The 24,098-nt window shown below is 30.7% G+C and overlaps 1 protein-coding gene across 1 annotated transcript in view; it reads left to right on the forward strand.

Annotated features, from left to right (window-relative positions):
- LOC148085009 (choline transporter-like protein 5-A) overlaps positions 1–24,098 on the forward strand; it is an 86,580-nt gene that overhangs the window by 39,960 nt on the left and 22,522 nt on the right. Inside the window, exons 12-13 of the mRNA XM_087781921.1 lie at positions 5,317–5,416; positions 6,154–6,246. Of these exons, the coding sequence (XP_087638047.1) occupies positions 5,317–5,416; positions 6,154–6,246 (193 nt within the window). The remainder of the gene's footprint in view (positions 1–5,316; positions 5,417–6,153; positions 6,247–24,098) is intronic.

A 24,098-nucleotide genomic window follows, 5' to 3' on the forward strand; every position in this document is an offset into this window, starting at 1 on the left:
GTATGTTACACACACTTGTGGCTCATCTTCAGTATGTTACACACACTTGTGGCTCATCTTCAGTATGTTACACACACTTGTAGCTCATCTTCAGTATGTTACACACACTTGTAGCTCATCTTCAGTATGTTACACACAGTTGTAGCTCATCTTCAGTATGTTACACACACTTGTGGCTCATCTTCAGTATGTTACTCACAGTTGTGGCTCATCTTCAGTATGTTACACACAGTTGTAGCTCATCTTCAGTGTGTTACACACACTTGTGGCTCATCTTCAGTATGTTACACACACTTGTGGCTCATCTTCAGTATGTTACACACACTTGTGGCTCATCTTCAGTATGTTACACACACTTGTGTCTCATCTTCAGTATGTTACACACACTTGTAGCTCATCTTCAGTATGTTACACACAGTTGTGTCTCATCTTCAGTATGTTACACACAGTTGTGTCTCAGCTTCAGTATGTTACACACACTTGTGGCTCATCTTCAGTATGTTACACACACTTGTGGCTCATCTTCAGTATGTTACACACACTTGTGTCTCATCTGCAGTATGTTACACACACTTGTGTCTCATCTGCAGTATGTTACACACACTTGTGTCTCATCTTCAGTATGTTACACACACTTGTAGCTCATCTTCAGTATGTTACACACAGTTGTGTCTCATCTTCAGTATGTTACACACAGTTGTGTCTCAGCTTCAGTATGTTACACACACTTGTGGCTCATCTTCAGTATGTTACACACACTTGTGGCTCATCTTCAGTATGTTACACACACTTGTGTCTCATCTGCAGTATGTTACACACACTTGTGTCTCATCTGCAGTATGTTACACACACTTGTGTCTCATCTTCAGTATGTTACACACACTTGTGGCTCATCTTTAGTATGTTACACACACTTGTGGCTCATCTTCAGTATGTTACACACACTTGTGTCTCATCTTCAGTATGTTACACACACTTGTAGCTCATCTTCAGTATGTTACACACAGTTGTGTCTCATCTTCAGTATGTTACACACAGTTGTGTCTCAGCTTCAGTATGTTACACACACTTGTGGCTCATCTTCAGTATGTTACACACACTTGTGGCTCATCTTCAGTATGTTACACACACTTGTGTCTCATCTTCAGTATGTTACACACACTTGTAGCTCATCTTCAGTATGTTACACACAGTTGTGTCTCATCTTCAGTATGTTACACACACTTGTGGCTCATCTTCAGTATGTTACACACACTTGTGTCTCATCTGCAGTATGTTACACACACTTGTGGCTCATCTTCAGTATGTTACACACACTTGTGGCTCATCTTCAGTATGTTACACACACTTGTGTCTCATCTTCAGTATGTTACACACACTTGTAGCTCATCTTCAGTATGTTACACACAGTTGTGTCTCATCTTCAGTATGTTACACACAGTTGTGTCTCAGCTTCAGTATGTTACACACACTTGTGGCTCATCTTCAGTATGTTACACACACTTGTGGCTCATCTTCAGTATGTTACACAAACTTGTGTCTCATCTGCAGTATGTTACACACACTTGTGTCTCATCTGCAGTATGTTACACACACTTGTGTCTCATCTTCAGTATGTTAAACACACTTGTAGCTCATCTTCAGTATGCTACACACACTTGTAGCTCATCTTCAGTATGTTACACACACTTGTGTCTCATCTGCAGTATGTTACACATACTTGTGTCTCATCTTCAGTATGTTACACACACTTGTGTCTCATCTTCAGTATGTTACACACACTTGTAGCTCATCTTCAGTATGTTACACACACTTGTGGCTCATCTTCAGTATGTTACACACACTTGTAGCTCATCTTCAGTATGTTACACACACTTGTAGATCATCTTCAGTATGTTACACACACTTGTAGCTCATCTTCAGTATGTTACACACACTTGTGTCTCATCTTCAGTATGTTACACACACTTGTGGCTCATCTTCAGTATGTTACACACACTTGTGGCTCATCTTCAGTATGTTACACACACTTGTAGATCATCTTCAGTATGTTACACACACTTGTGGCTCATCTTCAGTATGTTACACACAGTTGTGTCTCATCTTCAGTATGTTACACACACTTGTGGCTCATCTTCAGTATGTTACACACACTTGTAGCTCATCTTCAGTATGTTACACACACTTGTGGCTCATCTTCAGTATGTTACACACAGTTGTGTCTCATCTTCAGTATGTTACACACACTTGTAGCTCATCTTCAGTATGTTACACACAGTTGTGTCTCATCTTCAGTATGTTACACACAATTGTGTCTCATCTTCAGTATGTTACACACACTTGTGTCTCATCTTCAGTATGTTACACACACTTGTAGCTCATCTTCAGTATGTTACACACACTTGTGGCTCATCTTCAGTATGTTACACACACTTGTGGCTCATCTTCAGTATGTTACACACACTTGTGGCTCATCTTCAGTATGTTACACACACTTGTGCTTCATCTTCAGTGTGTTACACACACTTTTAGCTCATCTTCAGTATGTTACACACACTTGTGGCTCATCTTCAGTATGTTACACACACTTGTGGCTCATCTTCAGTATGTTACACACACTTGTGTTTCATCTTCAGTGTGTTACACACACTTGTGTCTCATCTTCAGTATGTTACACACACTTGTGTCTCATCTTCAGTATGTTACACACACTTGTGTCTCATCTTCAGTATGTTACACACACTTGTGTTTCATCTTCAGTGTGTTACACACACTTGTAGATCATCTTCAGTATGTTACACACACTTGTGTCTCATCGTCAGTATGTTACACACACTTGTGTCTCATCTTCAGTATGTTACACACACTTGTGTCTCATCTTCAGTATGTTACACACACTTGTGGCTCATCGTCAGTATGTTACACACACTTGTGTCTCATCTTCAGTATGTTACACACACTTGTGTTTCATCTTCAGTGTGTTACACACACTTGTAGATCATCTTCAGTATGTTACACACACTTGTGTCTCATCGTCAGTATGTTACACACACTTGTGTCTCATCTTCAGTATGTTACACACACTTGTGTCTCATCTTCAGTATGTTACACACACTTGTGGCTCATCTTCAGTATGTTACACACACTTGTGTCTCATCTTCAGTATGTTACACACACTTGTGTCTCATCTTCAGTATGTTACACACAGTTGTAGCTCATCTTCAGTATGTTACACACACTTGTGTCTCATCTTCAGTATGTTACACACACTTGTGGCTCATCTTCAGTATGTTACACACAGTTGTAGCTCATCTTCAGTATGTTACACACACTTGTAGCTCATCTTCAGTATGTTACACACACTTGTGTCTCATCTTCAGTATGTTACACACACTTGTGTCTCATCTTCAGTATGTTACACACACTTGTGTCTCATCTTCAGTATGTTACACACACTTGTGTCTCATCTTCAGTATGTTACACACACTTGTAGCTCATCTTCAGTATGTTACACACACTTGTAGCTCATCTTCAGTATGTTACACACACTTGTAGCTCATCTTCAGTATGTTACACACACTTGTAGCTCATCTTCAGTATGTTACACACACTTGTAGCTCATCTTCAGTATGTTACACACACTTGTAGCTCATCTTCAGTATGTTACACACACTTGTAGCTCATCTTCAGTATGTTACACACACTTGTAGCTCATCTTCAGTATGTTACACACACTTGTGGCTCATTTTCAGTATGTTACACACACTTGTAGCTCATCTTCAGTATGTTACACACAGTTGTGTCTCATCTTCAGTATGTTACACACACTTGTAGCTCATCTTCAGTATGTTACACACACTTGTGGCTCATCTTCAGTATGTTACACACACTTGTGGCTCATCTTCAGTATGTTACACACACTTGTAGCTCATCTTCAGTATGTTACACACACTTGTGGCTCATCTTCAGTATGTTGCACACACTTGTAGCTCATCTTCAGTATGTTACACACACTTGTGTCTCATCTTCAGTATGTTACACACACTTGTGTCTCATCTTCAGTATGTTACACACACTTGTGTCTCATCTTCAGTATGTTACACACACTTGTAGCTCATCTTCAGTATGTTACACACACTTGTAGCTCATCTTCAGTATGTTACACACAGTTGTGTCTCATCTTCAGTATGTTACACACACTTGTGTCTCATCTTCAGTATGTTACACACACTTGTAGCTCATCTTCAGTATGTTACACACACTTGTAGCTCATCTTCAGTATGTTACACACACTTGTAGCTCATCTTCAGTATGTTAGACACACTTGTAGCTCATCTTCAGTATGTTACACACACTTGTAGCTCATCTTCAGTATGTTACACACACTTGTGTCTCATCTTCAGTATGTTACACACACTTGTAGCTCATCTTCAGTATGTTACACACACTTGTAGCTCATCTTCAGTATGTTACACACACTTGTGTCTCATCTTCAGTATGTTACACACACTTGTAGCTCATCTTCAGTATGTTACACACACTTGTAGCTCATCTTCAGTATGTTACACACACTTGTGTCTCATCGTCAGTATGTTACACACACTTGTGTCTCATCTTCAGTATGTTACACACACTTGTAGCTCATCTTCAGTATGTTACACACACTTGTGGCTCATCTTCAGTATGTTACACACACTTGTAGCTCATCTTCAGTATGTTACACACACTTGTAGCTCATCTTCAGTATGTTACACACACTTGTGGCTCATCTTCAGTATGTTACACACACTTGTAGCTCATCTTCAGTATGTTACACACACTTGTAGCTCATCTTCAGTATGTTACACACACTTGTGGCTCATCTTCAGTATGTTACACACACTTGTAGCTCATCTTCAGTATGTTACACACACTTGTAGCTCATCTTCAGTATGTTACACACACTTGTGGCTCATCTTCAGTATGTTACACACACTTGTAGCTCATCTTCAGTATGTTACACACACTTGTAGCTCATCTTCAGTATGTTACACACACTTGTAGCTCATCTTCAGTATGTTACACACACTTGTAGCTCATCTTCAGTATGTTACACACACTTGTAGATCATCTTCAGTATGTTACACACACTTGTGGCTCATCTTCAGTATGTTACACACACTTGTAGCTCATCTTCAGTATGTTACACACACTTGTAGCTCATCTTCAGTATGTTACACACACTTGTAGCTCATCTTCAGTATGTAATAATAATTCCATATAATCAAATAATAAATATTGTTGTTTAAAATAACATCATAAAATGTTTGTTTTCAGTGATTTCTCTCTCTGTGGTTGAAACCATCGTCGTCATCATGTTGATCTTCCTGAGAAGTCGTCTGAGCCTCGCCATCGCTCTGTTGAAGGAGGGAAGCAGGTAATGATGATGAAGATGATGAAGATGAAGATGATATAGAAGATGAAGATGATAAAGATAATGATGATGATGAAGATGATGATGAAGATGATGATAAAGATGAAGATGATAAAGATGATGAAGATGAAGATGAAGATGATGAAGATGAAGATGAAGATGATGAAGATGATAAAGAAGATGATGATGAAAAAGATGAAGATGAAGAAGATGAAGATGAAGATGAAGATGATAAAGATAATGATGATGATGAAGATGATGATGAAGATGATGATAAAGATGAAGGTGATGATGATGAAGATGATGATGATGATGATGAAGATGAAGATGAAGATGATGAAGATGATAAAGAAGATGATGGTAAAAATGAAGATGAAGATGATAAAGAAGATGAAGATGATGAAGATGATGAAGATGGTAAAGATGATAAAGATGATAAAGATGATAAAGATGATGATAATGATGATAATAATGATGAAGATGATGTAGAAGATGAAGAAGATGATGATAATGATGATAAAGATGAAGATGAAGAAGATGAAGATGATGAAGATGATAAAGATGAAGATGAAGAAGATGAAGATGATGAAGATGAAGATGAAGAAGATGAAGATGAAGAAGATGAAGATGATGAAGATGATAAAGATAATAAAGATAATGAAGATGAAGATGAAGATGATGATGAAGATGATGATGAAGATTAAGATGATGATGAAGATGATGATTTTTTCCTTCTTCAGGGCGATCAGCTTCATCATGTCTACGTTGTTTTATCCAATCATCACCTTCTTCCTGCTCACAGTCTGCATCTCATACTGGGCTGTGACTGCTGTGTATCCTTTATTATGACCAGGTTTAACTTATAATGACCAGGTTTACCTAATTATGACCAGGTTTAACTTTATTATGACCAGGTTTAACTTTATTATGACCAGGTTGAACTTATTATGACCAGGTTTAACTAATTATGACCAGGTTTATCTTTATTATGACCAGGTTTAACTTATTATGACCAGGTTTAACTAATTATGACCAGTTTTAACTTTATTATGACCAGGATTACCTTTATTATGACCAGATTTAACTTTATTATGACCAGGTTTAACTTTATTTTGACCTGGTTTAACTTATTATGACCAGGTTTAACAAATTATGACCAGGTTTAACTTATTATGACCAGGTTTAACTAATTATGACCAGGATTAACTTTATTATGACCAGTTTTAACTTTATTATGACCAGATTTAACTTTATTATGACCAGGTTTAACTTTATTATGACCAGGTTTAACTTATTATGACCAGGTTTAACCTATTATGACCAGGTTTAACTAATTATGACCAGGTTTACCTTTATTATGACCAGGTTTAACTTTATTATGACCAGGTTGAACTTATTATGACCAGGTTTAACTAATTATGACCAGGTTTAACTTTATTTTGACCAGGTTTAACTAATTATGACCAAGTTTAACTTTATTATGACCAGGTTTAACTTTATTATGACCAGATTTAACTTTTTTATGACCAGGTTTAACTTATTATGACCAGGTTTAACTAATTATGACCAGGTTTAACTTTATTATGACCAGGTTTAACTTTATTATGATCATGTTTAACTTATTATGACCAGATTTAACTTATTATTAGCAGGTTTAACTTTATTATGACCAGGTTTAACTTTATTATGACCAGGTTTAACTTATTATGACCAGGTTTAACTTTATTTTAACCAGGTCTAACTTTATTTTGACCAGGTTTAACTTTATTATGACCAGGTTTAACTTTATTATGACCAGATTTAACTTTTTTATGACCAGGTTTAACTTCATTATGACCAGATTTAACTTATTGTGACCAGATTTCACTTTATTATGACCAGGTTTAACTTTATTATGACCAGATTTAACTTTATTATGACCAGGTTTAACTTTATTATGACCAGATTTAACTTTATTATGACCAGGTTTAACTTATTATGACCAGGTTTAACTAATTATGACCAGTTTTAACTTTATTTTGACCAGGTTTAACTTTATTATGACCAATTTTAACTTTATTATGACCAGTTTTAACTTTATTATGACCAATTTTAACTTTATTATGACCAGTTTTAACTTTATTATGACCAATTTTAACTTTATTTTGACCAGATTTAACTTTGTTATGACCAGATTTAACTTTATTATGACCAGGTTTAACTTTATTATGACCAGATTTAACTTTATTATGACCAGGTTTAACTTATTATGACCAGGTTTAAGTAATTATGACCAGTTTTAACTTTGTTTTGACCAGGTTTAACTTTATTATGACCAATTTTAACTTTATTATGACCAGTTTTAACTTTATTATGACCAATTTTAACTTTATTTTGACCAGATTTAACTTTTGTTATGACCAGGTTTAACTTATTATGACCAGGTTTAACTTATTATGACCAGTTTTAACTTTATTATAACCCGGTCTAACTTTATTTTGAACAGGTTTAACTTGATTATGACCAGGTTTAACTTTATTATGACCAGATTTAACTTTATTATGTCCAGGTTTAACTTATTATGACCAGGTTTAACTAATTATGACCAGTTCTAACTTTATTTTGACCAGGTTTAACTTTATTTTGACCAGATTTAACTTTATTATGACCAGGTTTCACTTTATTATGACCAGGTTTAACTTATTATGACCAGGTTTAACTTTATTTTAACCAGGTCTAACTTTATTTTGACCAGGTTTAACTTTATTATGACCAGGTTTAACTTTATTATGACCAGATTTACCTTTTTATGACCAGGTTTAACTTATTATGACCAGGTTTAACTAATTATGATCAGGTTTAACTTTATTATGACCAGGTTTAACTTTATTATGACCAGGTTTAACTTTATAATGACCATGTTTAACTTATTATGACCAGGTTTAACTAATTATGATCAGGTTTAACTTTATTATGACCAGGTTTATCTTCATTATGACCAGATTTAACCTATTGTGAGCAGATTTCACTTTATTATGACCAGGTTTAACTTTGTATGACCAGATTTAACTTTATTATGACCAGGTTTAACTTTATTTTGACCAGGTTTAACTTATTATGACCAGGTTTAACTAATTATGATCAGGTTTAACTTTATTATGACCAGGTTTAACTTTATAATGACCATGTTTAACTTATTATGACCAGATTTAACTTTATTATGACCAGGTTTAACTTTATTATGACCAGATTTAACTTTATTATGACCAGGTTTAACTTTATTATGACCAGATTTAACTTTATTATGACCAGGTTTAACTTTAATATGACCAGGTTTAACTTATTATGACCAGGTTTAACTAATTATGACCAGGTTTAACTTTATTATGACCAGGTTTAACTTTTTATGACCAGGTTTAACTTATTATGACCAGTTTTAACTTTATTATGACCAGGTTTAACTTATTATGACCAGGTTTAACTTTATTTTAACCAGGTCTAACTTTATTTTGACCAGGTTTAACTTTATTATTACCAATTTTAACTTTATTATGACCAGGTGTAACTTTATTATGACCAGGTTTAACTAATTATGACCAGGTTTAACTAATTATGACCAGGTTTAACTTTATTATGACCAGGTTTAACTTTATTATGACCAGGTGTAACTTTATTATGACCAGGTTGAACTTATTATGACCAGGTTTAACTAATTATGACCAGGTTTAACTTTATTATGAACAGGTTTAACTTATTATGACCAGGTTTAACTAATTATGACCAGTTTTAACTTTATTATGACCAGGATTAACTTTATTATGACCAGATTTATCTTTATTATGACCGGGTTTAACTTTATTTTGACCTGGTTTAACTTATTATGACCAGGTTTAACTAATTATGACCAGGTTTAACTTTATAATGACCAGTTTTAACTTTATTATGACCAGATTTAACTTTATTATGACCAGGTTTAACGTTATTATGACCAGGTTTAACTTATTATGACCAGGTTTAACCTATTATGACCAGGTTTAACTAATCATGACCAGGTTTAACTTTATTATGACCAGGTTTAACTTTATTATGACCAGGTTTAACTTATTATGACCAGGTTTAACTAATTATGACCAGGTTTAACTTTATTTTGACCAGGTTTAACTTATTATGACCAGGTTTAACTTATTATGACCAGGTTTAACTAATTATGACCAGGTTTAACTAATTATGACCAGGTTTAACTTTATTATGACCAGGTTTAACTTATTATGAACAGGTTTAACTTATTATGACCAGATTTAACTTTATTTTAACCAGGTCTAACTTTATTTTGACCAGGTTTAACTTTATTATGACCAGGTTTAACTTTATTATGACCAGATTTAACTTTTTTATGACCAGGTTTAACTTATTATGACCAGATTTAACTAATTATGACCAGGTTTAACTTTATTATGACCAGGTTTAACTTTATTATGATCATGTTTAACTTATTATGACCAGATTTAACTTATTATGAGCAGGTTTAACTTTATTATGACCAGCTTTAACTTTATTATGACCAGGTTTAACTTATTATGACCAGGTTTAACTTTATTATGACCAGATTTAACTTTTTTATGACCAGGTTTAACTTCATTATGACCAGATTTAACTTATTGTGACCAGATTTCACTTTATTATGACCAGGTTTAACTTTATTATGACCAGTTTTAACTTTATTATGACCAATTTTAACTTTATTTTGACCAGATTTAACTTTGTTATGACCAGATTTAACTTTATTATGACCAGGTTTAACTTTATTATGACCAGATTTAACTTTAGTATGACCAGGTTTAACTTATTATGACCAGGTTTAACTAATTATGACCAGTTTTAACTTTATTTTGACCAGGTTTAACTTTATTATGACCAATTTTAACTTTATTATGACCAGTTTTAACTTTATTATGACCAGATTTAACTTTATTATGACCAGGTTTAACTTATTATGACCAGGTTTAACTAATTATGACCAGTTTTAACTTTATTTTGACCAGATTTAACTTTGTTATGACCAGATTTAACTTTATTATGACCAGGTTTAACTTATTATGACCAGGTTTAACTTTATTATAACCAGGTCTAACTTTATTTTGAACAGGTTTAACTAATTATGACCAGTTTTAACTTTATTTTGACCAGGTTTAACTTTATTATGACCAATTTTAACTTTATTATGACCAATTTTAACTTTATTATGACCAGTTTTAACTTTATTATGACCAATTTTAACTTTATTATGACCAGTTTTAACTTTATTATGACCAATTTTAACTTTATTTTGACCAGATTTAACTTTGTTATGACCAGATTTAACTTTATTATGACCAGGTTTAACTTTATTATGACCAGATTTAACTTTATTATGACCAGGTTTAACTTATTATGACCAGGTTTAACTAATTATGACCAGTTTTAACTTTATTTTGACCAGGTTTAACTTTATTATGACCAATTTTAACTTTATTATGACCAGTTTTAACTTTATTATGACCAATTTTAACTTTATTATGACCAGTTTTAACTTTATTATGACCAATTTTAACTTTATTTTGACCAGATTTAACTTTGTTATGACCAGATTTAACTTTATTATGACCAGGTTTAACTTTATTATGACCAGATTTAACTTTATTATGACCAGGTTTAACTTATTATGACCAGGTTTAAGTAATTATGACCAGTTTTAACTTTGTTTTGACCAGGTTTAACTTTATTATGACCAATTTTAACTTTATTATGACCAGTTTTAACTTTATTATGACCAATTTTAACTTTATTTTTACCAGATTTAACTTTGTTATGACCAGGTTTAACTTATTATGACCAGGTTTAACTTATTATGACCAGTTTTAACTTTATTATAACCCGGTCTAACTTTATTTTGAACAGGTTTAACTTGATTATGACCAGGTTTAACTTTATTATGACCAGATTTAACTTTATTATGTCCAGGTTTAACTTATTATGACCAGGTTTAACTAATTATGACCAGTTTTAACTTTATTTTGACCAGGTTTAACTTTATTTTGACCAGATTTAACTTTATTATGACCAGGTTTCACTTTATTATGACCAGGTTTAACTTATTATGACCAGGTTTAACTTTATTTTAACCAGGTCTAACTTTATTTTGACCAGGTTTAACTTCATTATGACCAGGTTTAACTTTATTATGACCAGATTTACCTTTTTATGACCAGGTTTATCTTCATTATGACCAGATTTAACTTTATTATGACCAGATTTACCTTTTTATGACCAGGTTTATCTTCATTATGACCAGATTTAACCTATTGTGAGTAGATTTCACTTTATTATGACCAGGTTTAACTTTGTATGACCAGATTTAACTTTATTATGACCAGGTTTAACTTTATTTTGACCAGGTTTAACTTATTATGACCAGGTTTAACTTTATTATGATCAGGTTTAACTTTATTATGACCAGGTCTAACTTTATAATGACCATGTTTAACTTATTATGACCAGATTTAACTTTATTATGACCAGGTTTAACTTTATTATGACCAGATTTAACTTTATTATGACCAGGTTTAACTTTATTATGACCAGATTTAACTTTATTATGACCAGGTTTAACTTTAATATGACCAGGTTTAACTTATTATGACCAGGTTTAACTAATTATGACCAGGTTTAACTTTATTATGACCATGTTTAACTTTTTATGACCAGGTTTAACTTATTATGACCAGGTTTAACTTTATTATGACCAGGTTTAACTTATTATGACCAGGTTTGACTTTATTTTAACCAGGTCTAACTTTATTTTGACCAGGTTTAACTTTATTATTACTAGGTTTAACTTTATTATGACCAGGTTTAACTTTATTATGACCAGGTTTAACTAATTATGACCAGGTTTAACTAATTATGACCAGGTTTAACTTTATTATGACCAGGTTTAACTTTATTATGACCAGGTGTAACTTTATTATGACCAGGTTGAACTTATTATGACCAGGTTTAACTAATTATGACCAGGTTTAACTTTATTATGAACAGGTTTAACTTATTATGACCAGGTTTAACTAATTATGACCAGTTTTAACTTTATTATGACCAGGATTAACTTTATTATGACCAGATTTATCTTTATTATGACCAGGTTTAACTTTATTTTGACCTGGTTTAACTTATTATGACCAGGTTTAACTAATTATGACCAGGTTTAACTTTATTATGACCAGATTTAACTTTTTTATGACCAGGTTTAAGTTATTATGACCAGATTTAACTAATTATGACCAGGTTTAACTTTATTATGACCAGGTTTAACTTTATTATGATCATGTTTAACTTATTATGACCAGATTTAACTTATTATGAGCAGGTTTAACTTTATTATGACCAGGTTTAACTTTATTATGACCAGGTTTAACTTATTATGACCAGGTTTAACTTTATTTTAACCAGGTCTAACTTTATTTTGACCAGGTTTAACTAATTATGACCAGTTTTAACTTTATTTTGACCAGGTTTAACTTTATTATGACCAATTTTAACTTTATTATGACCAGTTTTAACTTTATTATGACCAGATTTAACTTTATTATGACCAGGTTTAACTTATTATGACCAGGTTTAACTAATTATGACCAGTTTTAACTTTATTTTGACCAGATTTAACTTTGTTATGACCAGGTTTAACTTATTATGACCAGGTTTAACTTATTATGACCAGGTTTAACTTTATTATAACCAGGTCTAACTTTATTTTGAACAGGTTTAACTTGATTATGACCAGATTTAACTTTATTATGACCAGTTTTAACTTTATTTTGACCAGGTTTAACTTTATTATGACCAATTTTAACTTTATTATGACCAGTTTTAACTTTATTATGACCAATTTTAACTTTATTATGACCAGTTTTAACTTTATTATGACCAATTTTAACTTTATTTTGACCAGATTTAACTTTGTTATGACCAGATTTAACTTTATTATGACCAGGTTTAACTTTATTATGACCAGATTTAACTTTATTATGACCAGGTTTAACTTATTATAACCAGGTTTAAGTAATTATGACCAGTTTTAACTTTGTTTTGACCAGGTTTAACTTTATTATGACCAATTTTAACTTTATTATGACCAGTTTTAACTTTATTATGACCAATTTTAACTTTATTTTGACCATGTTTAACTTATTATGACCAGATTTAACTTTATTATGACCAGGTTTAACTTTATTATGACCAGATTTAACTTTATTATGACCAGGTTTAACTTTATTATGACCAGATTTAACTTTATTATGACCAGGTTTAACTTTATTATGACCAGGTTTAACTTATTATGACCAGGTTTAACTTATTATGACCAGGTTTAACTAATTATGACCAGGTTTAACTTTATTATGACCAGGTTTAACTTTATTATGACCAGGTTTAACTTTATTATGACCAGGTTGAACTTATTATGACCAGGTTTAACTAATTATGACCAGGTTTAACTTTATTATGACCAGGTTTAACTTATTATGACCAGGTTTAACTAATTATGACCAGTTTTAACTTTATTATGACCAGGATTAACTTTATTATGACCAGATTTAACTTTATTATGACCAGGTTTAACTTTATTTTGACCTGGTTTAACTTATTATGACCAGGTTTAACTAATTATGACCAGGTTTAACTTATTATGACCAGGTTTAACTAATTATGACCAGGTTTAACTTTATTATGACCAGTTTTAACTTTATTATGACCAGATTTAACTTTATTATGACCAGGTTTAACTTTATTATGACCAGGTTTAACTTATTATGACCAGGTTTAACCTATTATGACCAGGTTTAACTAATTATGACCAGGTTTAACTTTATTATGACCAGGTTTAACTTTATTATGACCAGGTTTAACTTATTATGACCAGGTTTAACTAATTATGACCAGGTTTAACTTTATTATGACCAGGTTTAACTTTATTATGACCAGGTTTAACTTATTATGACCAGGTTTAACTAATTATGACCAGGTTTAACTTTATTTTGACCAGGTTTAACTTATTATGACCAGGTTTAACTTATTATGACCAGGTTTAACTTATTATGACCAGGTTTAACTAATTATGACCAGGTTTAACTTTATTATGACCAGGTTTAACTTATTATGAACAGGTTTAACTTATTATGACCAGGTTTAACTTTATTATGACCAGGTTTAACTTTATTATGACCAGATTTAACTTTTTTATGACCAGGTTTAACTTATTATGACCAGGTTTAACTAATTATGACCAGGTTTAACTTTATTATGACCAGGTTTAACTTTATTATGATCATGTTTAACTTATTATGACCAGATTTAACTTATTATGAGCAGGTTTAACTAATTATGACCAGGTTTAACTTTATTATGACCAGGTTTAACTTTATTATGACCAGGTTGAACTTATTATGACCAGGTTTAACTAATTATGACCAGGTTTAACTTTATTATGACCAGGTTTAACTTATTATGACCAGGTTTCACTAATTATGACCAGTTTTAACTTTATTATGACCAGGATTAACTTTATTATGACCAGATTTAACTTTATTATGACCAGGTTTAACTTTATTTTGACCTGGTTTAACTTATTATGACCAGGTTTAACTAATTATGACCAGGTTTAACTTATTATGACCAGGTTTAACTAATTATGACCAGGTTTAACTTTATTATGACCAGTTTTAACTTTATTATGACCAGATTTAACTTTATTATGACCAGGTTTAACTTTATTACGACCAGGTTTAACTTATTATGACCAGGTTTAACCTATTATGACCAGGTTTAGCTAATTATGACCAGGTTTAACTTTATTATGACCAGGTTTAACTTTATTATGACCAGGTTTAACTTATTATGACCAGGTTTAACTAATTATGACCAGGTTTAACTTTATTATGACCAGGTTTAACTTTATTATGACCAGGTTTAACTTATTATGACCAGGTTTAACTAATTATGACCAGGTTTAACTTTATTTTGACCAGGTTTAACTTATTATGACCAGGTTTAACTTATTATGACCAGGTTTAACTTATTATGACCAGGTTTAACTAATTATGACCAGGTTTAACTTTATTATGACCAGGTTTAACTTATTATGAACAGGTTTAACTTATTATGACCAGGTTTAACTTAATTTTAACCGGGTCTAACTTTATTTTGACCAGGTTTAACTTTATTATGACCAGGTTTAACTTTATTATGACCAGATTTAACTTTTTTATGACCAGGTTTAACTTATTATGACCAGGTTTAACTAATTATGACCAGGTTTAACTTTATTATGATCATGTTTAACTTATTATGACCAGATTTAACTTATTATGAGCAGGTTTAACTTTATTATGACCAGGTTTAACTTTATTATGACCAGGTTTAACTTATTATGACCAGGTTTAACTTTATTTTAACCAGGTCTAACTTTATTTTGACCAGGTTTAACTTCATTATGACCAGGTTTAACTTTATTATGACCAGATTTAACTTTTTTATCACCAGGTTTAACTTCATTATGACCAGATTTAACTTATTGTGACCAGATTTCACTTTATTATGACCAGGTTTAACTTTATTATGACCAGATTTAACTTTATTATGACCAAGTTTAACTTTATTATGACCAGATTTAACTTTATTATGACCAGGTTTAACTTATTATGACCAGGTTTAACTAATTATGACCAGTTTTAACTTTATTTTGACCAGGTTTAACTTTATTATGACCAATTTTAACTTTATTATGACCAGTTTTATCTTCATTATGACCAATTTTAACTTTATTTTGACCAGATTTAACTTTGTTATGACCAGATTTAACTTTATTATGACCAGGTTTAACTTTATTATGACCAGATTTAACTTTATTATGACCAGGTTTAACTTATTTTGACCAGGTTTAACTAATTATGACCAGTTTTAACTTTATTTTGACCAGGTTTAACTTTATTTTGACCAGATTTAACTTTATTATGACCAGGTTTCACTTTATTATGACCAGGTTTAACTTATTATGACCAGGTTTAACTTTATTTTAACCTGGTCTAACTTTATTTTGACCAGGTTTAACTTTATTATGACCAGGTTTAACTTTATTATGACCAGATTTACCTTTTTATGACCAGGTTTATCTTCATTATGACCAGATTTAACCTATTGTGAGCAGATTTCACTTCATTATGACCAGGTTTAACTTTGTTTGACCAGATTTAACTTTATTATGACCAGGTTTAACTTTATTTTGACCAGGTTTAATTTATTATGACCAGGTTTAACTAATTATGATCAGGTTTAACTTTATTATGACCAGGTTTAACTTTATAATGACCATGTTTAACTTGTTATGACCAGATTTAACTTTATTATGACCAGGATTGACTTTATTATGACCAGATTTAACTTTATTATGACCAGGTTTAACTTTATTATGACCAGATTTAACTTTATTATGACCAGGTTTAACTTTATTATGACCAGGTTTAACTTATTATGACCAGGTTTAACTAATTATGACCAGGTTTAACTTTATTATGACCAGGTTTAACTTTATTTTGACCAGGTTTAACTTATTATGACCAGGTTTAACTAATTATGATCAGGTTTAACTTTATTATGACCAGGTTTAACTTTATAATGACCATGTTTAACTTATTATGACCAGATTTAACTTTATTATGACCAGGTTTAACTTTATTATGACCAGATTTAACTTTATTATGACCAGGTTTAACTTTAATATGACCAGATTTAACTTTATTATGACCAGGTTTAACTTTATTATGACCAGGTTTAACTAATTATGACCAGGTTTAACTTTATTTTGACCAGGTTTAACTTATTATGACCAGGTTTAACTTATTATGACCAGGTTTAACTTATTATGACCAGGTTTAACTAATTATGACCAGGTTTAACTTTATTATGACCAGGTTTAACTTATTATGAACAGGTTTAACTTATTATGACCAGGTTTAACCTATTATGACCAGGTTTAACTAATTATGACCAGGTTTAACTTTATTATGACCAGGTTTAACTTTATTATGACCAGGTTTAACTTATTATGACCAGGTTTAACTAATTATGACCAGGTTTAACTTTATTATGACCAGGTTTAACTTTATTATGACCAGGTTTAACTTATTATGACCAGGTTTAACTAATTATGACCAGGTTTAACTTTATTTTGACCAGGTTTAACTTATTATGACCAGGTTTAACTTATTATGACCAGGTTTAACTTATTATGACCAGGTTTAACTAATTATGACCAGGTTTAACTTTATTATGACCAGGTTTAACTTATTATGAACAGGTTTAACTTATTATGACCAGGTTTAACTTTATTATGACCAGGTTTAACTTTATTATGACCAGATTTAACTTTTTTATGACCAGGTTTAACTTATTATGACCAGGTTTAACTAATTATGACCAGGTTTAACTTTATTATGACCAGGTTTAACTTTATTATGATCATGTTTAACTTATTATGACCAGATTTAACTTATTATGAGCAGGTTTAACTAATTATGACCAGGTTTAACTTTATTATGACCAGGTTTAACTTTATTATGACCAGGTTGAACTTATTATGACCAGGTTTAACTAATTATGACCAGGTTTAACTTTATTATGACCAGGTTTAACTTATTATGACCAGGTTTCACTAATTATGACCAGTTTTAACTTTATTATGACCAGGATTAACTTTATTATGACCAGATTTAACTTTATTATGACCAGGTTTAACTTTATTTTGACCTGGTTTAACTTATTATGACCAGGTTTAACTAATTATGACCAGGTTTAACTTATTATGACCAGGTTTAACTAATTATGACCAGGTTTAACTTTATTATGACCAGTTTTAACTTTATTATGACCAGATTTAACTTTATTATGACCAGGTTTAACTTTATTACGACCAGGTTTAACTTATTATGACCAGGTTTAACCTATTATGACCAGGTTTAGCTAATTATGACCAGGTTTAACTTTATTATGACCAGGTTTAACTTTATTATGACCAGGTTTAACTTATTATGACCAGGTTTAACTAATTATGACCAGGTTTAACTTTATTATGACCAGGTTTAACTTTATTATGACCAGGTTTAACTTATTATGACCAGGTTTAACTAATTATGACCAGGTTTAACTTTATTTTGACCAGGTTTAACTTATTATGACCAGGTTTAACTTATTATGACCAGGTTTAACTTATTATGACCAGGTTTAACTAATTATGACCAGGTTTAACTTTATTATGACCAGGTTTAACTTATTATGAACAGGTTTAACTTATTATGACCAGGTTTAACTTAATTTTAACCGGGTCTAACTTTATTTTGACCAGGTTTAACTTTATTATGACCAGGTTTAACTTTATTATGACCAGATTTAACTTTTTTATGACCAGGTTTAACTTATTATGACCAGGTTTAACTAATTATGACCAGGTTTAACTTTATTATGATCATGTTTAACTTATTATGACCAGATTTAACTTATTATGAGCAGGTTTAACTTTATTATGACCAGGTTTAACTTTATTATGACCAGGTTTAACTTATTATGACCAGGTTTAACTTTATTTTAACCAGGTCTAACTTTATTTTGACCAGGTTTAACTTCATTATGACCAGGTTTAACTTTATTATGACCAGATTTAACTTTTTTATCACCAGGTTTAACTTCATTATGACCAGATTTAACTTATTGTGACCAGATTTCACTTTATTATGACCAGGTTTAACTTTATTATGACCAGATTTAACTTTATTATGACCAAGTTTAACTTTATTATGACCAGATTTAACTTTATTATGACCAGGTTTAACTTATTATGACCAGGTTTAACTAATTATGACCAGTTTTAACTTTATTTTGACCAGGTTTAACTTTATTATGACCAATTTTAACTTTATTATGACCAGTTTTATCTTCATTATGACCAATTTTAACTTTATTTTGACCAGATTTAACTTTGTTATGACCAGATTTAACTTTATTATGACCAGGTTTAACTTTATTATGACCAGATTTAACTTTATTATGACCAGGTTTAACTTATTTTGACCAGGTTTAACTAATTATGACCAGTTTTAACTTTATTTTGACCAGGTTTAACTTTATTTTGACCAGATTTAACTTTATTATGACCAGGTTTCACTTTATTATGACCAGGTTTAACTTATTATGACCAGGTTTAACTTTATTTTAACCTGGTCTAACTTTATTTTGACCAGGTTTAACTTTATTATGACCAGGTTTAACTTTATTATGACCAGATTTACCTTTTTATGACCAGGTTTATCTTCATTATGACCAGATTTAACCTATTGTGAGCAGATTTCACTTCATTATGACCAGGTTTAACTTTGTTTGACCAGATTTAACTTTATTATGACCAGGTTTAACTTTATTTTGACCAGGTTTAATTTATTATGACCAGGTTTAACTAATTATGATCAGGTTTAACTTTATTATGACCAGGTTTAACTTTATAATGACCATGTTTAACTTGTTATGACCAGATTTAACTTTATTATGACCAGGATTGACTTTATTATGACCAGATTTAACTTTATTATGACCAGGTTTAACTTTATTATGACCAGATTTAACTTTATTATGACCAGGTTTAACTTTATTATGACCAGGTTTAACTTATTATGACCAGGTTTAACTAATTATGACCAGGTTTAACTTTATTATGACCAGGTTTAACTTTATTTTGACCAGGTTTAACTTATTATGACCAGGTTTAACTAATTATGATCAGGTTTAACTTTATTATGACCAGGTTTAACTTTATAATGACCATGTTTAACTTATTATGACCAGATTTAACTTTATTATGACCAGGTTTAACTTTATTATGACCAGATTTAACTTTATTATGACCAGGTTTAACTTTAATATGACCAGATTTAACTTTATTATGACCAGGTTTAACTTTATTATGACCAGGTTTAACTAATTATGACCAGGTTTAACTTTATTTTGACCAGGTTTAACTTATTATGACCAGGTTTAACTTATTATGACCAGGTTTAACTTATTATGACCAGGTTTAACTAATTATGACCAGGTTTAACTTTATTATGACCAGGTTTAACTTATTATGAACAGGTTTAACTTATTATGACCAGGTTTAACTTAATTTTAACCGGGTCTAACTTTATTTTGACCAGGTTTAACTTTATTATGACCAGGTTTAACTTTATTATGACCAGATTTAACTTTTTTATGACCAGGTTTAACTTATTATGACCAGGTTTAACTAATTATGACCAGGTTTAACTTTATTATGATCATGTTTAACTTATTATGACCAGATTTAACTTATTATGAGCAGGTTTAACTTTATTATGACCAGGTTTAACTTTATTATGACCAGGTTTAACTTATTATGACCAGGTTTAACTTTATTTTAACCAGGTCTAACTTTATTTTGACCAGGTTTAACTTCATTATGACCAGGTTTAACTTTATTATGACCAGATTTAACTTTTTTATCACCAGGTTTAACTTCATTATGACCAGATTTAACTTATTGTGACCAGATTTCACTTTATTATGACCAGGTTTAACTTTATTATGACCAGATTTAACTTTATTATGACCAAGTTTAACTTTATTATGACCAGATTTAACTTTATTATGACCAGGTTTAACTTATTATGACCAGGTTTAACTAATTATGACCAGTTTTAACTTTATTTTGACCAGGTTTAACTTTATTATGACCAATTTTAACTTTATTATGACCAGTTTTATCTTCATTATGACCAATTTTAACTTTATTTTGACCAGATTTAACTTTGTTATGACCAGATTTAACTTTATTATGACCAGGTTTAACTTTATTATGACCAGATTTAACTTTATTATGACCAGGTTTAACTTATTTTGACCAGGTTTAACTAATTATGACCAGTTTTAACTTTATTTTGACCAGGTTTAACTTTATTTTGACCAGATTTAACTTTATTATGACCAGGTTTCACTTTATTATGACCAGGTTTAACTTATTATGACCAGGTTTAACTTTATTTTAACCTGGTCTAACTTTATTTTGACCAGGTTTAACTTTATTATGACCAGGTTTAACTTTATTATGACCAGATTTACCTTTTTATGACCAGGTTTATCTTCATTATGACCAGATTTAACCTATTGTGAGCAGATTTCACTTCATTATGACCAGGTTTAACTTTGTTTGACCAGATTTAACTTTATTATGACCAGGTTTAACTTTATTTTGACCAGGTTTAATTTATTATGACCAGGTTTAACTAATTATGATCAGGTTTAACTTTATTATGACCAGGTTTAACTTTATAATGACCATGTTTAACTTGTTATGACCAGATTTAACTTTATTATGACCAGGATTGACTTTATTATGACCAGATTTAACTTTATTATGACCAGGTTTAACTTTATTATGACCAGATTTAACTTTATTATGACCAGGTTTAACTTTATTATGACCAGGTTTAACTTATTATGACCAGGTTTAACTAATTATGACCAGGTTTAACTTTATTATGACCAGGTTTAACTTTATTTTGACCAGGTTTAACTTATTATGACCAGGTTTAACTAATTATGATCAGGTTTAACTTTATTATGACCAGGTTTAACTTTATAATGACCATGTTTAACTTATTATGACCAGATTTAACTTTATTATGACCAGGTTTAACTTTATTATGACCAGATTTAACTTTATTATGACCAGGTTTAACTTTAATATGACCAGATTTAACTTTATTATGACCAGGTTTAACTTTATTATGACCAGGTTTAACTTATTATGACCAGGTTTAACTAATTATGACCAGGTTTAACTTTATTATGACCAGGTTTAACTTTTTATGACCAGGTTTAACTTATTATGACCAGGTTTAACTTTATTATGACCAGGTTTAACTTATTATGACCAGGTTTTACTTTATTTTAACCAGGTCTAACTTTATTTTGACCAGGTTTAACTTTATTATTACTAGGTTTAACTTTATTATGACCAGATTTACCTTTTTATGACCAGGTTTAACTTCATTATGACCAGATTTAACTTATTGTGACCAGATTTAACTTTATTATGACCAGGTTTAACTTTATTATGACCAGATTTAACTTTATTATGACCAGGTTTAACTTTATTATGACCAGGTTTAACTTATTATGACCAGGTTTAACTAATTATGACCAGTTTTAACTTTATTTTGGCCAGGTTTAACTTTATTATGACCAGATTTAACTTTATTATGACCAGGTCTAACTTTATTATGACCAGGTTTAACTTTATTATGACCAGATTTAACTTATTATGACCAGGTTTAACTTATTATGAACAGGTTTAACTTTATTATGACACGATTTAACTTTATTATGACCAGGTTTAACTTTATTATGACCAGGTTGAACTTATTATGACCAGGTTTAACTAATTATGACCAGGTTTAACTTTATTATGACCAGGTTTAACTTATTATGACCAGGTTTCACTAATTATGACCAGTTTTAACTTTATTATGACCAGGATTAACTTTATTATGACCAGATTTAACTTTATTATGACCAGGTTTAACTTTATTTTGACCTGGTTTAACTTATTATGACCAGGTTTAACTAATTATGACCAGGTTTAACTTATTATGACCAGGTTTAACTAATTATGACCAGGTTTAACTTTATTATGACCAGTTTTAACTTTATTATGACCAGATTTAACTTTATTATGACCAGGTTTAACTTTATTACGACCAGGTTTAACTTATTATGACCAGGTTTAACCTATTATGACCAGGTTTAGCTAATTATGACCAGGTTTAACTTTATTATGACCAGGTTTAACTTATTATGACCAGGTTTAACTAATTATGACCAGGTTTAACTTTATTATGACCAGGTTTAACTTTATTATGACCAGGTTTAACTTATTATGACCAGGTTTAACTAATTATGACCAGGTTTAACTTTATTTTGACCAGGTTTAACTTTAATATGACCAGGTTTAACTTTATTATGACCAGGTTTAACTTATTATGACCAGGTTTAACTAATTATGACCAGGTTTAACTTTATTATGACCAGGTTTAACTTTATTTTGACCAGGTTTAACTTATTATGACCAGGTTTAACTAATTATGATCAGGTTTAACTTTATTATGACCAGGTTTAACTTTATAATGACCATGTTTAACTTATTATGACCAGATTTAACTTTATTATGACCAGGTTTAACTTTATTATGACCAGATTTAACTTTATTATGACCAGGTTTAACTTTAATATGACCAGATTTAACTTTATTATGACCAGGTTTAACTTTATTATGACCAGGTTTAACTTATTATGACCAGGTTTAACTAATTATGACCAGGTTTAACTTTATTATGACCAGGTTTAACTTTTTATGACCAGGTTTACCTTATTATGACCAGGTTTAACTTTATTATGACCAGGTTTAACTTATTATGACCAGGTTTTACTTTATTTTAACCAGGTCTAACTTTATTTTGACCAGGTTTAACTTTATTATTACTAGGTTTAACTTTATTATGACCAGATTTACCTTTTTATGACCAGGTTTAACTTCATTATGACCAGATTTAACTTA

Source organism: Callionymus lyra, chromosome 2, assembly GCF_982586985.1.
Source record: "Callionymus lyra chromosome 2, fCalLyr1.hap1.1, whole genome shotgun sequence".
Classification (NCBI taxonomy): Eukaryota; Metazoa; Chordata; class Actinopteri; order Syngnathiformes; family Callionymidae; genus Callionymus; species Callionymus lyra.